Source organism: Cephus cinctus, unplaced genomic scaffold (genome assembly GCF_000341935.2).
Source record: "Cephus cinctus unplaced genomic scaffold, Ccin1 Ccin1_scaffold0126, whole genome shotgun sequence".
Classification (NCBI taxonomy): domain Eukaryota; kingdom Metazoa; phylum Arthropoda; class Insecta; order Hymenoptera; family Cephidae; genus Cephus; species Cephus cinctus.
This window is the reverse complement of record NW_014332860.1, coordinates 239502-257879: the sequence shown is the minus strand read 5'-3', so window position 1 is coordinate 257879 and position 18378 is coordinate 239502. Positions and strand designations below refer to the sequence as shown.

The following is an 18378-nucleotide window of genomic DNA, read 5'->3' as shown; positions in this document are numbered from 1 at the left end:
AAATCCTACCTGTTTAACCAGTGATCCCCTATTACTGTTATGATTGTTATCACTGAACCACCTTAGCAGCGAACAAGGGTTCCTCAAAGTTTTCAATCTCCATATTGCAGGACGTGTATTCGCAGGAAATTGAACATTGATCTCTGAGATCCGTCAGACGTGAGAGAGAGGAAAAAAAAACTTACCGCTAGTTTGAGGAGGCGCTCCGACGCTTTCGCGACGTCCATGTTCTGAAACATAGAACAAGAGTGATAAGATTCAAAGGGTAAATAGCTCGGAATGAGGAAGGAAGGAAGGAAGGAAGGAAGGAAGTGCGTGACGGAGGGGCGCACAGGGTAGTTAAGAAATAGCAGTGGCTTAACATGGCGTGCAGAGCGCACTAGACAAGAGGGCTCGGGCCAGGTTCGGCTGGAATCCTTAGCTAAGGAAATCGCACTCGCGCCTACAGGGAGAACTAAACTTTCTAATTGAGCGCAACGCGCGTTCCCAGAAGAGCGTCTTGATTTCGCGACGTGCTTTAGCGTCGGGAAGGTCACGTGGGAGCCACGTGGAAGACTCGCCAAACGTCAAGTGTCAAAAGCTCCTTTTCCTCGTCTCGTGTTCTTCGGGCATTCTAGCAACTCCTCGGGGGATCCTTCAGGAAAGGAAAGATCCTTAGAAGAAGTGCGAGTGCGAAAGGACATCCTAAATCCTAAGACAGCCGAGTCTTGCGCTTCCTCCTCGTAGTTCTAGAAGACGGCGAAGGAAGCCGCTGATCCATCTCAGGTCGCTTCACTTCGCCTCCACTTCGTAAGCGGAGAAACAAATTTTTCCGAGAGAATTGCTCCTCCTCCTCCTTCGTGGATATACGCGTATTATTAAAACGCCTTTCTTTATATTAACATGCAGGTGTTCCGGGCATAGAAGGAATTCAGGAGGGCGCTCAAGAGGACTACGTTCGAGTGTCTGCAGACGCGTCGTCGCGAGGCCCGACGAAAGGCGATATTAAACTTGAACGAGACGACTAGGAGGATTTTTCATTTGGAAAACAAAGAACCGAGCAAAAATATATCAGAGACAAAAGGATAAAGAGAAACGCAATGAAACGTCGTGAAAAAAGGTTAAGGAGACGCGTGAATGAGTCGCCGCGCGATCGAAGGGAAAGGACGAAGCGACACGGCTCGCAGGATGCACTTAAGAGCTCTCCAAGACTGGCTCCATTCAAGCGGATATTTGCGACAGATCGTAACTGGATGCACGAGGAAATTGGGCTGGCCTTGCCGGTGACGCCGGTGCCGCCGGTAAGTGGCGTTCAGGGAGGCAGCTGCCACTGGGTGGCGCAATAAGCAGCACGAATCAAAGTACCTCAAGTGCCTCCCCATCGACTGACGAGCAGCCTGCAGGACTAAGAGAATGAGAATAAGAGAATAGGAGAAGAAGGTGCAGGAGGTGAGAAGGGATGACGTCGAGGGGCGGGAGCCTCGTTGAGAAGCTAGACGTATCTGGCTTCGAATTACGCAATTTTTGGCGGCGCGTCTCCTGTTTACCTTTTCAGACTTTCCCTCGGGCCTGCCGACGCTTTTGCAGGTTCCGCAACTTCCGCCAAGTACCACCCCTGTATCCTTCCATTCAAAGGAAACCATCCCTTCCGAGCAACGCCACTCTCTCACTTTCCTCTTTCAGCCTCATTTCCATTTGCACGCCTCCCTCCCCCAGCCGGCTCCCTTCGTTCGCTTATCGTTCCGTCTCTTCGTCTCTTGTCAACAAACACAAAGAATCTGTCGCGCCCCTACACCAAATAGAGAAGTCATTAGACTCTGTGCCGGATAATTGATTTTTGAAATTAAAATAGTCCTCAACTCGTCTTTAACGCTTTGTACTAAACATCCGGACTGGCTTGCCGGAGTCCAAATTAAAGAACAACGAACTTCCAAATGTAATTCGTTCTTTCCCTTCAATTTCCCGGAAGTAGAGGAAGAAAGGCAGGGCGTGGGAAATAAAAGAATTCGAGGCAGGAGCCTTACGCAAGAAAAAGGGTTATAATAATCCGAGAGTGAAGTGGGGCCTGGGTCTTCGTCGACGAGAACTCTTGGAAGCGACTGTACAGAACGGCACCCCCCCCCCAACTTGCCTCGACCCCCTTAATCTCGGTAGCCCCGAGTCTTCTGCTCCTCTCAGGCCCCTCGCGGTCACCCTGGAGCTTCAATCTGCTCTTTGTCTTTCTCTCCGGGTTCTTCTATATGGAAGTAGATAAAAAAAGAAAAGAAGGAAACAAGGGAAGTAAGGGAGAGCTCGCAGGGGACGCGGCAGGGAGGAACGGAAAGAGACGAATCAACACTTTTTACGTACTTAAGGTATTATAATATCTGTTATTTTTATTAGCGGGAAAAGATTTGCAGCTTTGCATTCTCGATCAGGTTGCTTGGTTGGGGCAGAGCGACTGGAAGGAAGACCGAAGGGAGATCGAATCTGCGAGAATCCAGGCGAAACGAGCGAAACGAGCGAAACGACAAGATAAATAAAATTAAAAGCACTCTGAAAAGGATTTTAAGTATTTTGTTCAAAAGCAAAAGCAGCGAAGCGACGAGTAAAGGAAATACCAGGAGACGTTGGCTGACGGAGACTCTGCCAGTTACAACGGAACTTGCTCTCACCCGGCTCAGGTTAGGTCAGGTTAGGTCAGGTTAGGGGTCATTACGTCCGCCTACGATTGTCGAGGGCTGCAATCTTTCGGTGGACTCAATGGATCGATTCTACGCAGGATGAGTTGCCTCCGGATATACTAGGCAAGATATCAGTGCGATTTCATTTGTTTCTTCGTTTTCAAACGAATTCATTTGCACTGACTTCATTCGAAAGGGAACTTCATTCGTGGAAATTAATTACAGAGGCGGCCTGCGATTAATCTGGCATCTCGCGGTGACACAGGATCTTGAGCTATTCTCCGAGAAAAAGGCAGAGAATGTTGCTCCAACGGGGTAACTCGAGTCACGAGTCATTTTTATATAAACCATGTGTACATATATATGTTTTGTTTTTCACAGGGGGCAGCTGCAGAAGACAAAGAAGCCCGGTCGACTCGAAGTGTCTCTTGGTAGGACCGCAAGTGGGAATCGTAGACGAGAGAAGATCGAATAATAAATCTCGAATAAATTGAATGGAACCAGGGAAGGAAACGTCGATGGAATAATAAGAGAGCAAAATAGAAATATGTACATTGTACGGTAACAGAGAACATATCGTGTGTTGGAATGGGAGTCTCCTGCAGGCAGGTTCCTTAGGACGGATTGTCGGCCGCTTTAAATAAAATTTTACGTTTGTCTCTGGATTCGAATATTCTCACGAAATTCCTCATTTCTCGATTTATTCTGCGAGTTCTGCAAGCGCAGGAGTCACGTGGTCGCGCGGACGCGCGTCGAAAGGGATGAAAGCGCGACCCTCTTCGCGTTGCGGTCAATAAAGCGGCTGTATTTCTGTTAATTACCGAGTAATAAATTAATGCGCGAATGAGACGAGAGTTGCGCTTGATGGGCCGGCACGTCGCCATTAAAGTTATCAGCGGCGCGACGATAATTTTACTGGCAGCCACGAGGACCCAGGAGGCACGGGAGGACCCGGGAGGACACGGGAGGACCCCAGCAGGGATCGACGCTGCTGTTCCAGGATGGTCGGGTAGAGGGACGACTGGCGACGGGAGCAGCTTGGCGAGAGCATTTTTAGCACCGCCATATTTCAACACACCCCCGCGCGGCAGTACACTGCAACGACACCGGGGTGTCGGAGGGCCGAGAAAACAGCATCCGATAGACTGGGAATTCCTTCTGGGGCCGCTACGCGCGAGATATGCGGAATGCGACAAAAAAAAGGCCGTTCGCAGGGGGAGGTAATAAAAAGTCAAATAAAACCAGTCCACGTATGTTCGCGTATGGCCGTATGTGTTCCGGTACGTGCTTCACGTGTGCTCACGTATCACATCAATGTACCTCAGAAGGAATTTAACTTTCCTTGTGCAGCCTGTCAGAGAGAGAGAGAGAGAGAGAGAGAGAGAGAGAGAGAGAGGGAGGGAGGGAGAGACTCACCCCCGCAGATCCAGGTTAGCTACGCTCAGCGTCTTATAGTTATCGTAGTTTGCGATATTTCATCCCGTTTTCGAGGGACCCGAGAGATTTGTCCCCTGGACTTTCGAATGGACCACCCGCAGCGTGGAAATGCGTTTCAAGGAAGAACCGAAAAGAGATTCCGTCGATGATCATATTGGCAGGAGACGCGAGTCCAGTCGAGAGACGAGAAGGACCGTTTCGCGTGAACGAGGGAGGCTGGAAGTCTGGGAGGATGGGGAGGGGGGACGGCCGGAAGTGGTTACCTCGTCGAACTTTCCGGCGCGTATTCGCGATTAGGCAGCTGGCTTACTACTGCGCCATTCGACATTATTAAGCTTTTACAGCCGAGCGAATCCACTATAGCGATCGCTATAGGCGACTGCCAAAGTGCCAGCCGCTATAGGTAACAAGAAGCCACCGAGTATCAAAGTTAGGAGGAGCCAAGGGAGGGAAGCGAGGGGAAGTTCAAAGTTCAAAGTTGGTTAATACACGCGGAAGAGCGAGTGCGAATACGCGAAGATGATTATTCCCCAGATGAATTGGTGCTGCGATTCCATCCCTACTGTGACTCCTGTACCAACCCTGTACCATCCCTGCACCACCCTTCCTGCCGAAAGAGTAGACGGGAATCCACGAGAGATTTTCAAGGTGAAAGAACCCTCGAGTGAAGCTTCGCAAAAAGAAAAACGCAAAGCGATCGCTCCTCTTGAGTTCGCCAAGACTTTGTCCAGTCGATCGATTCAACAATTACGCTAGAGCGTCAATTGGACATGGGCTCTCCTGGTACGCGCCGTGCACGTGGACCTGCCTGAATTCCTCTCTCTCTCTCTCTTTGTTTCTTCTCTAACTTCATTATTCTCACGGCTCCTTTTCTTCTTCTATTTCGCCTTTGCTCGCGCTTCGTCATTTATAGGGAAACCATTCAAAGTCAATGTGTTTTGGTAAATGTGAAGAGGTAAAACTTACGCTGAAGGGTATCAAAGAATTTTTGACAGATGGCACCATCCACTGCTGGAAGAGAGACATGACCACTTGACAGCCAACAAGAACCTCGAGGATGCGTTTTATCAGGAACCTGAACAGAAAGATAAGATTATTAGGGTTAAGGGGTCAAAGGTCACAGACGCCGTTGATCCAATGAGCCGGGTTTGGTTTCACCGAGTTTAACCAATCAGATGCCTGCGTTCCCGGAAATTCGGAATCTGATTGGCTAATCTCGACAGTTACACCTCGGTTAACTTCGGTGAAACCGACCCTAAATGTAAATCTTTCTGAAAAGAGCACAAAGCGTCCCAGCTATTTGCAAACGTCAGCTTATACGCGAAAGGAGCGCATCGCGTCGGCGGGGCTTTCGCGTGCCATTTTTTACTTTAAGCGGCTTTTACCTACAATTTTTCCCATAACGATTTTTCACATTTGGTTCTCTCTCCACGTTTTTCGGATTACGGCTGCAGCCTAATTTCTCCTTTTTCCAATATTATATAGTGCATCCCCCTTCGGTTCTGCGCTTACTCGTCTTTCAACATCTTTTCCTTCGTAATCGATGTCTCTCTCTCTCTCTCTCTCTCTCTCTCTCTCTCTCTTTTTTTTAAATTACAAAAATGAGCCCAAAGCACATGCAAGCATATATTTACGTACAGCGAGTGTGTTATCGCAAAGACTGAAACCTGAAAGACTGAAAATTGAAGAGAGAATGCGCAATGGTGCAGGGCCAAAGAAAGTATACAGGGTGTTCGTTATGAAACGCACTGTAGTAACATCGTTGCCAGAGAGAATGCGCAATGGTGCAGGGCCAAAGAAAGTATACAGGGTGTTCGTTATGAAACGCACTGTAGTAACACTGTTACATTCCTTTTCAAATTCTAATGAATACGTGTTTTCATTTCTTATTTCACATATCAAAATTTCGAGATAATCAAGGTTGAAGTTGCAGTAATGCGACCAATCAGAACGCGTTTTAAACGGAGCGTAGATGACGTCCAGAGTCAGCCCGCAAGACCTGCTTACACTAGGCCAATAATACTAAGAGTACCGTCTCTTGTATCTTACTCAATTACATGCAGATAAATAAGGACACAACGACGATACTCTTAGTGTTATTGGCCTAGTGCAAGCAAGTCTTGCGGGCTGGCTCGCGACGTCATCTACGCTCCGTTTAAACGCGTTCTGATTTGTCGCATTACTGCAACTTCAACCTTGATTATCTCGAAATTTTGATATGTGAAATAAGAAATGAAAACACGTATTCATTAGAATTTGAAAAGGAATGTAACAGTGTTACTACAGTGCGTTTCATAACGAACACCCTGTATATATATTTCTATGTATCGAGCTACATTCTACGAAGTTACAGAGTTAGCGGGACGCTAAACTACAACAGGAAGACACGTGACCTCCCGGCACGCGTTGCCCGTAAGAGCTCGCAAAGGAAGCACCCATAGGAGGAATTGCGCTGGACTGTTTTTAGTGAAACAGAGCTGAGATATGTTAGAGAATAGAGAATATACATATGTATACCACCAGGAGATTCCATGCAGCCCTCCTGCTTCTTTTTCATCTTTTTCATCTCCTTCCTCTTCTTCCTCTTCACTCTGCATTTCCAAGAATAGCCCACTTAAATCTAATTTCGGGAGTAGCTTTTCAATTCCCCGTGTACCTTTTCCTTCAGTTCGATCCGAATATCGACATTTAGGATCTCGAAAGCCACAGAGATTGAAAAGGAAGATGTTGGAATCCAAGGATCAGCTTCGGACACTGGCAGTGGCTGTTTGCGCTATTTTCGTTATTTTCGTCATCTTCTAATTCAGACACGGTCTACTTGCCTCTTTCGGATCCTCTGAGTCCTGGGGAAGTTGAGTTCGTAGCAGAGGGTCGGCGCCAGGATGTAATAGTAGAGATCACCCAGGGTGAGGTTATCCGGGTACTGGACCAGGGCTGGGCTTCTACCCTCCTTTTCATCCCTCGCATCCGCAGTCGCGTTTCCATTTTGCTTAACTTCCGAGGCTGCAAAAAGAGAATTTACTTCTTAATTGAGCTGCCGAAATAAGATATGCCCAGGAGGCTCTTCCTAATTCATGACATCTAGTTATTATCAAGGAAAACACTAAAATCCCCCCTCCTGTGCCAGCGCTCGCCCCTTTGAGCAGCCGGGCAGCAGCTGGGGGGTCAAAAAGGGACAGAGATGCAGGGATCGAGGGATCGTCCTTGAATCGAGTTCCTCGAGAACCTTTCGGGAGAATCTGTCCTGCTCCGAGTAGAGCGGTGCGTGCTCCACGTGCACGACCTTCCCGGCCCCGAGTGACGTTTCACTCGATCAAGACAAGAGACAAGTGGAAGAGGCACTTCCGGCTCACAATCGAAATGGTCGACTTCCGGCTCACAATCGAAACTAACGAAACGGACATTCTCGAGTAAGCGACTTTGCAGTTTCGCTCGAGGAAGGATTTGGCATCAGCAGCAGCATCACCGTCGGCATCTGATCTAGTCAATGCCAGGGATAACTGATAGAATTCCTTCAATTATCCAAATCCGATAGATAATCCAATCTGGAATTGAAATAAGCTTCCATTTCGGCCCGTCTTTCTCTCGTTTCATCTTTATCAAGAAGAAATCGATCTCTTTCCAGGTCGAGTCTCAGCTTCGGCTTTCGAAGGTCTCCCGGACGACGTCCTGATCCTTCCGAATCTCAAAGGACAGAGTCACCGTACCCATTCGAGAAGAGTGAAACTGCCTGGCAGAGCCACGTGGCGGTACAATTAGACGGAGTCGTAGGGGTAGCTTTGCCTGTTAAAGACTCAATCGCACGGAGCCCCAACACGGTAGCTATGAGGACGTTCTTCAGGACGTTTAGGTCTCAACCCACGTTGCACGGCAGGTCACGTGCTGCGAGGAGCCGAGAGATCGAGCGGCAATCTGCCGGCCTCGGAATTGCCAGCTGGAAATTGCCGCCAATTGTCCTGGAAGAAAGGAGGGCACGAAGGCGCGACCGCGGGATTAATTTAGGAGAGTCTCTCTCTCTCTCTCTCTCTCTCTCTCTCTCTCTGTCCCACTCCAAGATATATGAACAGCCAGGCTGCGGGGGTTGTCGCAGTTCCTAAGAGAGCCTCTGATAGCTGCAGCCAGGAGGGGGTGGCTTAAGCACCTTGACATCTCTCGCCACAAAGGTCAAATTACGTTGGTCGCAGAGTGCCGGGCGTGATTGAAAAAAAGAAAAATTATCCCGCCAACGAGATCCTCCCCCCCCTCCGCCCCACGGTAGTTCACTCGGAGAGAAGAAAAACGCGTCGCTGCGTCCCTCACCTGCTGAGCCTGGAGGCAGAAGCGGCACGGAAGGCGTAAAAGGGAATCGCAAGTAAAATGTCTTCGTACGCCGAGTACTGGAGCCTCGATTGCCAGAGGAATGAAAGCGACGTTAACCGACAGTTAGACGGGAGTCGGGAGATTGTCTCGGCGATCGGCGCTCGTGAAGGAGGCTGCTAACGGGGACTTGGCACTGGCGCGCGCACGTAAAGTCAAATGAAGCCACAGGAAATCCAAGTCTGGACGACGCGCGCTACGGGCACCCGCGAAGATGAGTTCCCCGCGGGAGATTGACATGGGACGAGGGCGAGGGAGATGGGGCCCTTTGAGAAACTCATCAGGGCGAATGGCGCCGAGGCACGCGACGCCTCCCGTGCGTCCCGTGCGTCCCGTGCGTCCCGTCCTTGTGGATTGATCCTGCTGCACTCCAGCGCCGTCGCGTGATGCGTTTAAGAATCCCCGTGCCGGCTTCAGGAATCGCACCACGGGACGAGGAGGACGCCGACTGGCGTCGATTGCCGTCGGATGCGGGACCTCTTGCGCCCTTTTAATACACGGATCGTGGAGTCCGTTGGGATCGCGGCTCGTAATTCGACTGAATAATCGATACCTACCGGAAATGGACGAGAGACAGACGACAGACGACAGACTGGTCGAATTGGAGGTGCAGTCATATACTGCACTACCTGGGCGTCTCGCATTCCTCTTTCGTCTCTCCATTCGTTCGATCCGTCTATTTTGAAGTCCGTCCAGTTTCCCTGCCCACCCCATCCCCGTCCCCCAGGCAGCAGTTGCCGCCTCTTCGTCTTTCAAATTCGAAAAAAAAGGACAGCGGGGATCCTCGAGGAAGGACGGAGGAGGAACCGGGTTGACCAGCCGCCACTTTCTACTTACATTGCAGGTTGTTACAGGAGAGTGACTGCCGACGCATTCTTCCCTGGGACGTGCTCTTCCGGCGGCTGCTCAGGCGACACCACATGTTCACCTGCACGTAGGACCACAGCTTCAGGAAGAGAATCGCGTAGAGCATGCAGACGTACATGGCGCCGACTGAAACACACGTCAAAGGAAGAAGCTTCAAATAAAGAATTTCCTGGGAAAAATTGGGATTCGGCGCAGCCGAAGGTCGGAGGTCGCGATCGACGTCGACTCGAAGATTCTCCATGGGAGTTTAAATACATCTCGTATATCTAGGAGAGGAAATGGCAGCCGATAGCGCGCGGCGGCTGGAGACGAGATTGAGACTCATCCTGGAGCGTGGACTTCATTATTCCTCTGGAAGAATTTGCATTATGATATCAGAAAATGATCTCGTTGTTATGCGGTGTCGCGTGGACTTTTATATTTTCCGATATTTCCATTAACTTCCAACGAGCTCACTTTTCCTCTGGCGTATTGTTCCTATCTTAATTAAATCGCGCAACGCAAGACGCAAGACACCCAGTGCCCCCGAAGCAATTTCACCGAATTTACTTAAATAACGTCAATCGTCATTCTCGGGACACTTTCTCTGGGGCGGGTCGACGCGTTGCTTCCAAATAGGAACCTGCGTCAACGTACCATCCTGTGAGCTTAGGAAAAGTTCACCCTGGAAAGGTGCTAATTGCTGAATGCCGTGAGATACATTAAACATTGCTGTTCCGATAGGAGAAATTTAGTCTCGCAGTCCTACGTTCCCTTTAAGCCGCCACAGTTTTATCCCTTCTAAAGAATTCATGAATTCATCGGGACGTCGCTGAGGGAGAAAAGACTCGAAAAAGCTTCGAGATGACCGCCATTTTTTCACAACATCCTTCCAGTCGGCTGTGGCCATTTCAGCCGGGCTCCTCGAGAAAGGACCCTTCGCCGAGTTATTAGCCGCCCCTGAACACGAACCGAGTCAGTTCCTGACGTTGACTATTAATCCTGCTACTATTCTGTCTCCCCGCTACCTTCCAACTGGCAACTGCCTAGCCGATCCTCCATTGACCCCGACTCGCTGCACCCGTTCCGAAGGACTGCGAAGGACCACCGAGGCAAGAACAAGAGACGCTCCGCGGCAGAGCTTGAAAATGGTCTCCATAGATTCGAAAGGTGAAAGCAGGAAATAAGATAAGCGGAGGAGTGCTCGCTATGCTTGACTGGTACTTTGATAGCAGCTCCTGGCTGACGTACATTATTTCCCCGGCACTACTCGCTTCCGATCGAAACTGCGAAAGAAGTTTGGCTGTGCTCGCTCATGTTTTACCGATAGCTGCTCGTGCATTGTATCGGGACGCGACTATAAGAGAAGAAGTTTCAGCGTGAAAATAGTTTCTCAATTTTCTCCGACAGTTTCCCGAGGAATTGCTACTTTTCCACTGGGCCATTGTCGTCGGCCGCGATCCGCATTTCCAAGGACCCCCCTCCCGTCGCTCTTTCACCTCCCACCGGCAGCCTTTCGAGTGACTCGACCAGGACGCGTGCAGCAAGTTCAGGAGCACAAGGAAAGCCGCAGGATATGTTTTGATTAGGTTCTATCGATTGGAACGCGACATCGCTAGCGTCCCGCAAGTATCCGCCACCCAGCCACCCAGCCATACCAAAGTGAAGAAAAGTAAATTCGTCGGGGCTCTCAAGTGGCTCTTAAGACTGCACCGACCACCGACTTTCAAAACGATTCAATTCATTCGCTCTCACATTCTTCCATCGTTTTTACCTCATTTACATAAATGCATTGCGCACGCAACAAAAGATAACAGCGCTATCAACCAATACGGTATCGCACTGGTTATCTATTTTAGAAAATTACAATTTTCAACAGCATTGTTTTAAACGCAAACAAATTTTGAATCCAATCAGTTCATAACTACAGCATATCGCTTCAAAGCCAAATACAATTTTCAGGGATAACGTGTCTCTCTTTGAAGGCAACAGCGTTTTCGAAAATCAATCAGTTTATTTGACAACCGAAAATGCTAATTTTCTAAATTGAGCAGACTATAAATGTCAAATACAGCAAATTCACACGCATCACCCGACTAATCAGCATCGCGGAAAGCCGACAACAATCGTTCGAGACTTTTGGATAGTTGCGTTACGTCACTTTTTCATGGAACAAGGAGAAGAAGCGGAGGAGCGGAGGAGCATTGATGCAGTTGATCGACTGACCATCCATTCCATTGTGCAGCCATTGGGCTGAAACGCACCACTTCGAATCCAATAGTTATCATCGTGCGACGGCTTTATGTCCGTGCAAGTACCATTTGGCAACGTTTGAAAGCGAAATGCGACATTTTTGGATTTTTGTCGGGAAATTGCGCAAAGTACCGAATTGCAAACGACTGAGATCAATCGGCCGCCAGTCGCTGAATTGCCAGGTGCTATAGAAAGCCCACGTGGACGGGGCACGGACAGATTTCGTAAAAGATCTGCAGCAGTGATTGTGGCGGTGCTGGGAATTTCACGTGCCGTGACCAAGTGCCAGGATAAAATCGCTCACTTTGCGTGCGCCGCTTGTCGCTTGTCGCTTGTCGCTTGTCGCCAACATGGCATGATTATCGCGCAGACTTATTCTTCACGGATTTACGTCTCATGCCTAAGAGAACTGTGCGACTCTCTCTCTTCTATTTCTTCTCTCTCTTCTCTCTCTCCCTCTCTCTCTCTTCCTCTATCAATAAAATATCAGTCACGTTATTCTCAGAACAAACTAATTTTCAAATTACAAGCGACAGCTTTATTTTCATCGAATCTGACCCTGAATCAGGCAAAACAGACGTGGAGTAAAAACTCTTTTTCTTCTAGCAGCTACTCGAAATTCATGGACCATTCCTATCGACCCGTTAATCTCATAAATTCGAACATGGTTTATCCCCGATTCGCAAAATCCATCGGTCACGAGTCAGTGGAAACGCGTAATTCCCTACTTATGCCCTCCTCGGCTCTTCCTTCAGGCTGCTGGTAGCGACTCGACCTGCCGCCTGGCACGAATTCCGACTTGGCACAAAGGTGCAATCTTCGGCCGAACTTCGCCATGCGTGAAGTCGAATCTTGGCACCGAATGCCGCTGCTGTGGCAGGTAGCGAATTGCGAATTGCGAATTGCGAATTGCGAGTCGCACGTTCATCTCCACCCAAAGCTCCCCCCTCCAGTAGCTCCTCTGATCTGCGCGCAGCCCAAACCGCACTTCCCCTCGAACCATTCGAATTGGACATTCTTGGTTAGCCGAAACCCTTCGGAAATTGCCGGTATCCTCGGATGCCACCAAATCTCCCAATTCAGTCGCCATATCTCGGTTCCACCGCGGCACGAGAAGTCCAGGAAAGATCCGGAAGGGATCCTTCACAAAGGGATGTAGGACGTACCAGATGTCTCGGGAGCAGGCATTGGAAACTGCTAACTGGATCAGGTATAGATTTCCGTTTTGACCAATTTTTCACGCGTCCCGAAAGTAACCGCGCACGCTATGTGACATAGTGCACGTGTATGGCCAATAATCCGATTCAGCACATGCAGTTGACCGTATGCACGTAGACTATATCTATAGGTGCCTGAAAGTGACAGGGATAAGAATCTACATGTACGCATGTCAAGTTATCAATTATTTCGAGTCCATTAGCCACTTTTTTATCCTGATGCTTTCCCATCAGTACGTGACTCTGGAGCTCTCGCATCCTCCTGACCATTATCCGGCGAAAGAACTAATTTCCCGGCCTAATTTCGGACGGATTATCTCCCGTAAATGGCACGCTATGCATTCGCTGTAACGAGCTAGTTAACCTAACGGGAGCTGGCTGGGCTCCAGCGTTGCTGCATATGTAAATACGTGTCCGGCCGGCACTATGCAGCCACTCTGTGTGCGCGTACCATCATCCGAGGCAGCTATGTACCTAGCTGCCGACGTCGGCGGCGCCTGCATAGGCGTAGCGCAACTAGGAAGCCTTTCAGCCTTTGCGCAGCAGAGCAATTCTCGCTTTTTGGCTCGCGACGTCTTTCGCGCTTCGACGAATTCGCGCGTTCTCCTCGTCGTCCTCGTTCCAAGTCTACGAGTCGCTCCTGAATCCTGACTCCTTCGAGAAGCCAAATTCTCTTGGCTCTCTATCCATACATCCATCCGAGAGGACCTACGGGCGCGTCTCGATCCTTTGGGAGTTTCGATTTAATTTCACCATTTTTATCAGGCACATCCCTTTGGCCAAGAGAACCCGGGGAGCCCGAGAAGGGTAGCTGAACTTGGTAATTTGAGAGTGGGACAGGAGAGTAGGCAAGGGAAGACGGGGGGAGTCTATACGAAGAGCGGAAATTACGTCGGAACGAAGCGGAAGCGGAATGGGCAAACGACCCGAGCGGCCCTTTTGCATAACAAATTAAAGAAATCCACTGTGGAGGACGAGTGCTAATTCGCGAGCAAACGTCGAGTCGTCAATTCGCACAAACACTTTCCCACTGAATATTCGCAATTGAGAATGCAAAAACCTTTGCTCGAGAGGGCCATCCCTGTTCCTTCCTGTTCCTCCCTGTTCCTCCCTGTTCCTCCCTGTTCCTCCCTGTTCCTGCACAACGGCCGTCCTACTACGGCCTACCTACGGCAAAGGAAAGCAAACGAAATGCAACAGCCGAGGCTAATAACATATTCAGTGGGAAAATGCGTTAGCTCCGTGCAATGATTAAATTTGGCACTGCGCCTGGCGAGACGCAGCGAAAGACAAGAAGGAGCGAGAGGCGACTGGGAGGCTGAGAAGGTGGAAGGTGGAAGGATCGGCGCTCGACCTCCTGGCTCCTCGCCTATTGTTGCCAAAAGAATCTCCAGAGAACCGAAGACTCTTCCGCCTGTTTTGCTTTGTCGCACTTTGCTGTGCGGCATGAGAAGAAGAGGGAAGAGGGAAGGCAGGAACTCGCACGCGCGGAAGCGTCGCTATTCAGTTGCCGACTGTGGCCGAAATTGAAGTCCCGTTAATTTCGCAGACTCCGACCGCGCGCCTATTGGTCCATCGCTCCGTCTCTCTCGGCATTCTGGCTCTTTGTCACGTGCGTGCCCATCAACAGAATGCACTGCTGCGCCCCGTTGCAATTTGGCAATTTGGCAATCTGGCAATCTGGCAATCTGGCACGCTGCTCCTTTGCGAATTCGTTTTCCCAACGTTCACTCGCTGCCGTTACTTCTATTTTCTCGCATTTCAACACTGGCCGCGTGTCCGGTGTTTATTCCAATGGAAGAGTCACTCGATTCACCCAATCGAAGGGCTGCGCGATGCCTCCCGTTTCCTTTTTCTCTTCTTTCGCTTCGGCCTCTATGCGCGTCAATGCGCCTGGAGGCTGCCGAACCGCAGACGTTCGTTAATCATTTTGATAATTGAAATTAAAAGCGCTAGACTTACGTTAACTAGACGCCAGAATGAGGAAGAAGGACAAGAAGCAGCACTCGACGCTCGGCAGCTTTTTATTGGATTTGCGAAGAGCGAGTCGAACGATCTACGCGGTGTAGGAGACGAGTGTCTACTATCTAGTACAGGGAGCCACGTGTTCCTAATGATGGGTGAACCCGACCTTGGACGACGTGATCCTTGTCAGTACTCTTTCCAGTCGCACAAATTTCACAAATTTCGCCATGAATTTTTAGCTAAAGAAAACACCAAATTCGCACGGCTGAGAGTCGTGCAGTTTCCCACTGCAGAGGGGGTGGAGGAAGCGGAGGGAGACCTAACGCGCAACACATGGAACGCAAGGCCAAAGTCGGCTTTCGCATGGAGATGAGAATTCTAGAGCGGATGGGAGTTGCAAGAGGCTCTGTGGAAGCTTCGAGGAAGAGGCTCGCTGCTGCAAAGCCTCGCCAGACTGTATAGCCTGGACCAAGAGCCATGCGATACGGAGTCAAGCTACTTCCGCAGACTTTGGAACTTTTAAGAAGCGCTTAGGAGGATGCGAAGTCGATACAAATCTTTGCACTGAATGTTTTTCGCAATAAACATCCATCCGGGTGAAACCCGTGCACTCTATAAAAGTCCAACACATTGACCGTCTACACGTATAGACTCTCTGATCTCTGCAGCTTCTTTTGAGCGATCGCGTCGCGGCGTCGTCGCGGCGCTGCCAGCCTGCAAAGCTCGAGGATGGAGTTTCAGGAACAACAGCAACGAAAGTACCGAGCCACCGGAAAGTCCAGCAACAAGACGGTGTCGCTCCGAAAGAACGGGACCAGGAGAGCGTGCAGATCGTCAAGGGACTTGCATCCGCGTTGGCTCGTCTGTCGCAAAAAGTCCTCGATTCTTGTCAAAGACGTCGAGCAGTAGTCTATACAAAAGTAGCTTTAAAACGTCTGAAAGTTGAAGCTATAACGTTTCTCGAAAGACGAGTAAGCCAGATATTCGACATGGCTGCATGTAGCGACGGCTGCCAGGTCGCCAGGTCGCCGAGAGACTGGACGGAAGCAGGCCACAACAAAGGCCTCCGCCCACGTGCTTGCCTGACGCGTCGCTTGATTATTCGTGACGTCCGTTATTGCATTTCAGAAGGAAAAAGACGAGGGAGAACGTGAAAGGGAAGGAGGCAAGGAACGGCGCATTTCCATGTAAATTTAACCGAGAACGAAATGCGCGACGTTACGCCGTGTATACATGTAGCTGTGTGCTGCTTCCTCATGATGCTTCCTGCTAGGACGAAACTCGCCGGGAAATCCCTGACCGCCCTCTGCCTCCTCATCTCGCCCTTACTTCTCGTTGCTTCAACTATTTTTACGCGCGTCCCCTGCGGTGAGCAATGCGGAGGACACGACGTGGCCGGATCCAAAAATAGAAGAAGAGGGAAAGAGGAGGAAAAGAAAAGAAGATGGGAAGTAGGAAACATCTAGCAGTTAAACCGAAGCCAAACTAAATGGAACGTAAAATGCTTACTGAGGCTGAATCCGGAGTCTTTGACGTGAATCACCACCATAGGCATCAGGACCATTACGATCAGGTTGACCACGTGAAACACCATCCCTGGTCCATGAGCGATGATTTCCTGTAGAGCAGATTAAGCCAAATAATATTTAACATTTGATTCAATCGAATGATGAAATTGCAAATTTACAAATAATAACACGATGCATCTTGGAATTGTTGTGGCGATTGAAAAATTTTTAAGTTTGAACTTTGCCGCGCTCCCTGTCCACCGCACCACGTGTGGATGAATCCCCGTCGCCGGGTGCAAATCGACAGGCGACGGGAGGCGACAGAAGGGCGAGATGAGGCGATTCTTTGGACCGTCCGACGGAGCCAAGAAAAGTGCGCGAGTGCAGCTTCAGGATGCATCTTTTAATAGTCAAATAGACTTTATCTCGCTCTGCAATTCTTCATATCTGTTGCAGCTACCTGCAGCTGCCTGAAGCCGCCGCGATGCACTCGGCTCGGCTCTCGCGCAGAATGGACCGTTGTGCAGAATCCATCGGAATCAGATTAAGCCAGAGGGGCGCGTATCGGTTATCGGTTTCTCGTTGGCTGCCTTCTCCCTGCCTCCCTGCCTCCCTGCCTCCCTCCTTCTCTCCACCCTTTACCCGGAGCTCTCGCGCTTTTTTTCGGCCGATGCTTTAATAAAGTAGCCGACTCTTTTGGAAAGTCTAACGAACGTGAATTTCAAAGGCGAAAAAGCCGAGCGCGATTCATCAACGTAAATGTGAGCGAGCGATAAAATCGAAGAGAGGAATCGACTCGCGATGAGAGAGGACTGGACTTTCGAATGGAGGAGCGAAGAGGCGACTGGAAAGACCTGAAGAAGCCGGTGAAGGGACAGAAAGTGGACGCACGTGCGTCTGGAATTCAAAAATGTGCAAATAATCAAAGTGCAATTCCAACCGACTGGCAGGTCGAGCTTCGAGTCTTGTAACGGGAGAAACGCGCAGGTTGCGAACCTGCAGGGGAAACGCGTGGGAGGCGGCAAGAGAGAAGAAGCGAAAGGATGGAGGGTGCGATGGATGGCTCGCTGAGCGTTTAGTTTTACGCTGGGACGTAAAATATTATAACCACCCCGTAAATTTGCATGCTGCGAGAAGGATGCTTGCCAGAATGGTGGATGGGGTGGATGGGGTGGATGGGGTGGATGGGGTGGATGGGGTGGATGGGGTGGATGGGGTGGATGGGGTGGATGGGGTGGATGGGGTGGATGGGGTGGATGGGGTGGATGGGGTGGATGGGGTGGATGGGGTGGATGGGGTGGATGGGGTGGATGGGGTGGATGGGGTGGATGGGGTGGATGGGGTGGATGGGGTGGATGGGGTGGATGGGGTGGATGGGGTGGATGGGGTGGATGGGGTGGATGGGGTGGATGGGGTGGATGGGGTGGATGGGGTGGATGGGGTGGATGGGGTGGATGGGGTGGATGGGGTGGATGGGGTGGATGGGGTGGATGGGGTGGATGGGGTGGATGGGGTGGATGGGGTGGATGGTGGGAGGGAAGTGGCTAGCCCAAGAAAGGTGGGAGGTTCGTGTTGCGCGTATTTCCACTGCGACTGACAGAATTACGCTCTGCCGTGGCCGCCATTGCGTCGATTGCGTCGATTGCGTCGTTTATTCGCCTCTGGTTCGAGAAAACAAGGCCGCAACAATGTCGGGTTTTGTTTTAAGGCTCCGACAGGATCAGCTGGACCGACCGGAGGATGCTCCAACTTTCATGGAGAATGAACGTCAACTCATTTACGATTCTGTGACAACTGCCATATACAACTGCCTGGCGACTGTTTCACAGCCACGCATCCACGTGCGCACGCGCGCACGCACGTCACACACTCATTATCAGTATTGCTGAAAGAGAATGAAAAGCAGAGAGGAAATGAAGTGACCCAGAGATGAGCAATGGGGTACCTGGCACCCCTCTGGCAACTTATACTCCCTGAATCGATAGGAATTAGACTATAGGGAAGTTTCTCTACTCACCACCGCCAATCCCTTCTCGATGAGGAGACAAAGGACCACAGGCACCGTGGAATCTGCAAAACAAATTCGAAGGAGCACGTTAATCTCCCGTTCAAAGGGACCCTGGATTCTTCAGCCCCAAGGTCGCCCCCCCCCCC

General features: G+C 50.2%; 1 protein-coding gene across 2 annotated transcripts in view; it reads right to left on the bottom strand.

Moving 5' to 3' along the window:
* The window catches only part of LOC107262759 (diacylglycerol O-acyltransferase 1), a 40401-nt gene that overhangs the window by 4685 nt on the left and 17338 nt on the right, over positions 1-18378 (bottom strand). The window contains exons 4-9 of one of the 2 annotated variants that reach the window (XM_015729288.2): positions 18242-18294; positions 16226-16334; positions 9273-9428; positions 6902-7082; positions 5046-5154; positions 186-230 (exon numbers count right to left, since the gene is read on the bottom strand). In XM_015729288.2, the coding sequence (XP_015584774.1) occupies positions 186-230; positions 5046-5154; positions 6902-7082; positions 9273-9428; positions 16226-16334; positions 18242-18294 (653 nt within the window). The remainder of the gene's footprint in view (positions 1-185; positions 231-5045; positions 5155-6901; positions 7083-9272; positions 9429-16225; positions 16335-18241; positions 18295-18378) is intronic. The other variant, XM_025080128.1, reaches the window with a different exon arrangement.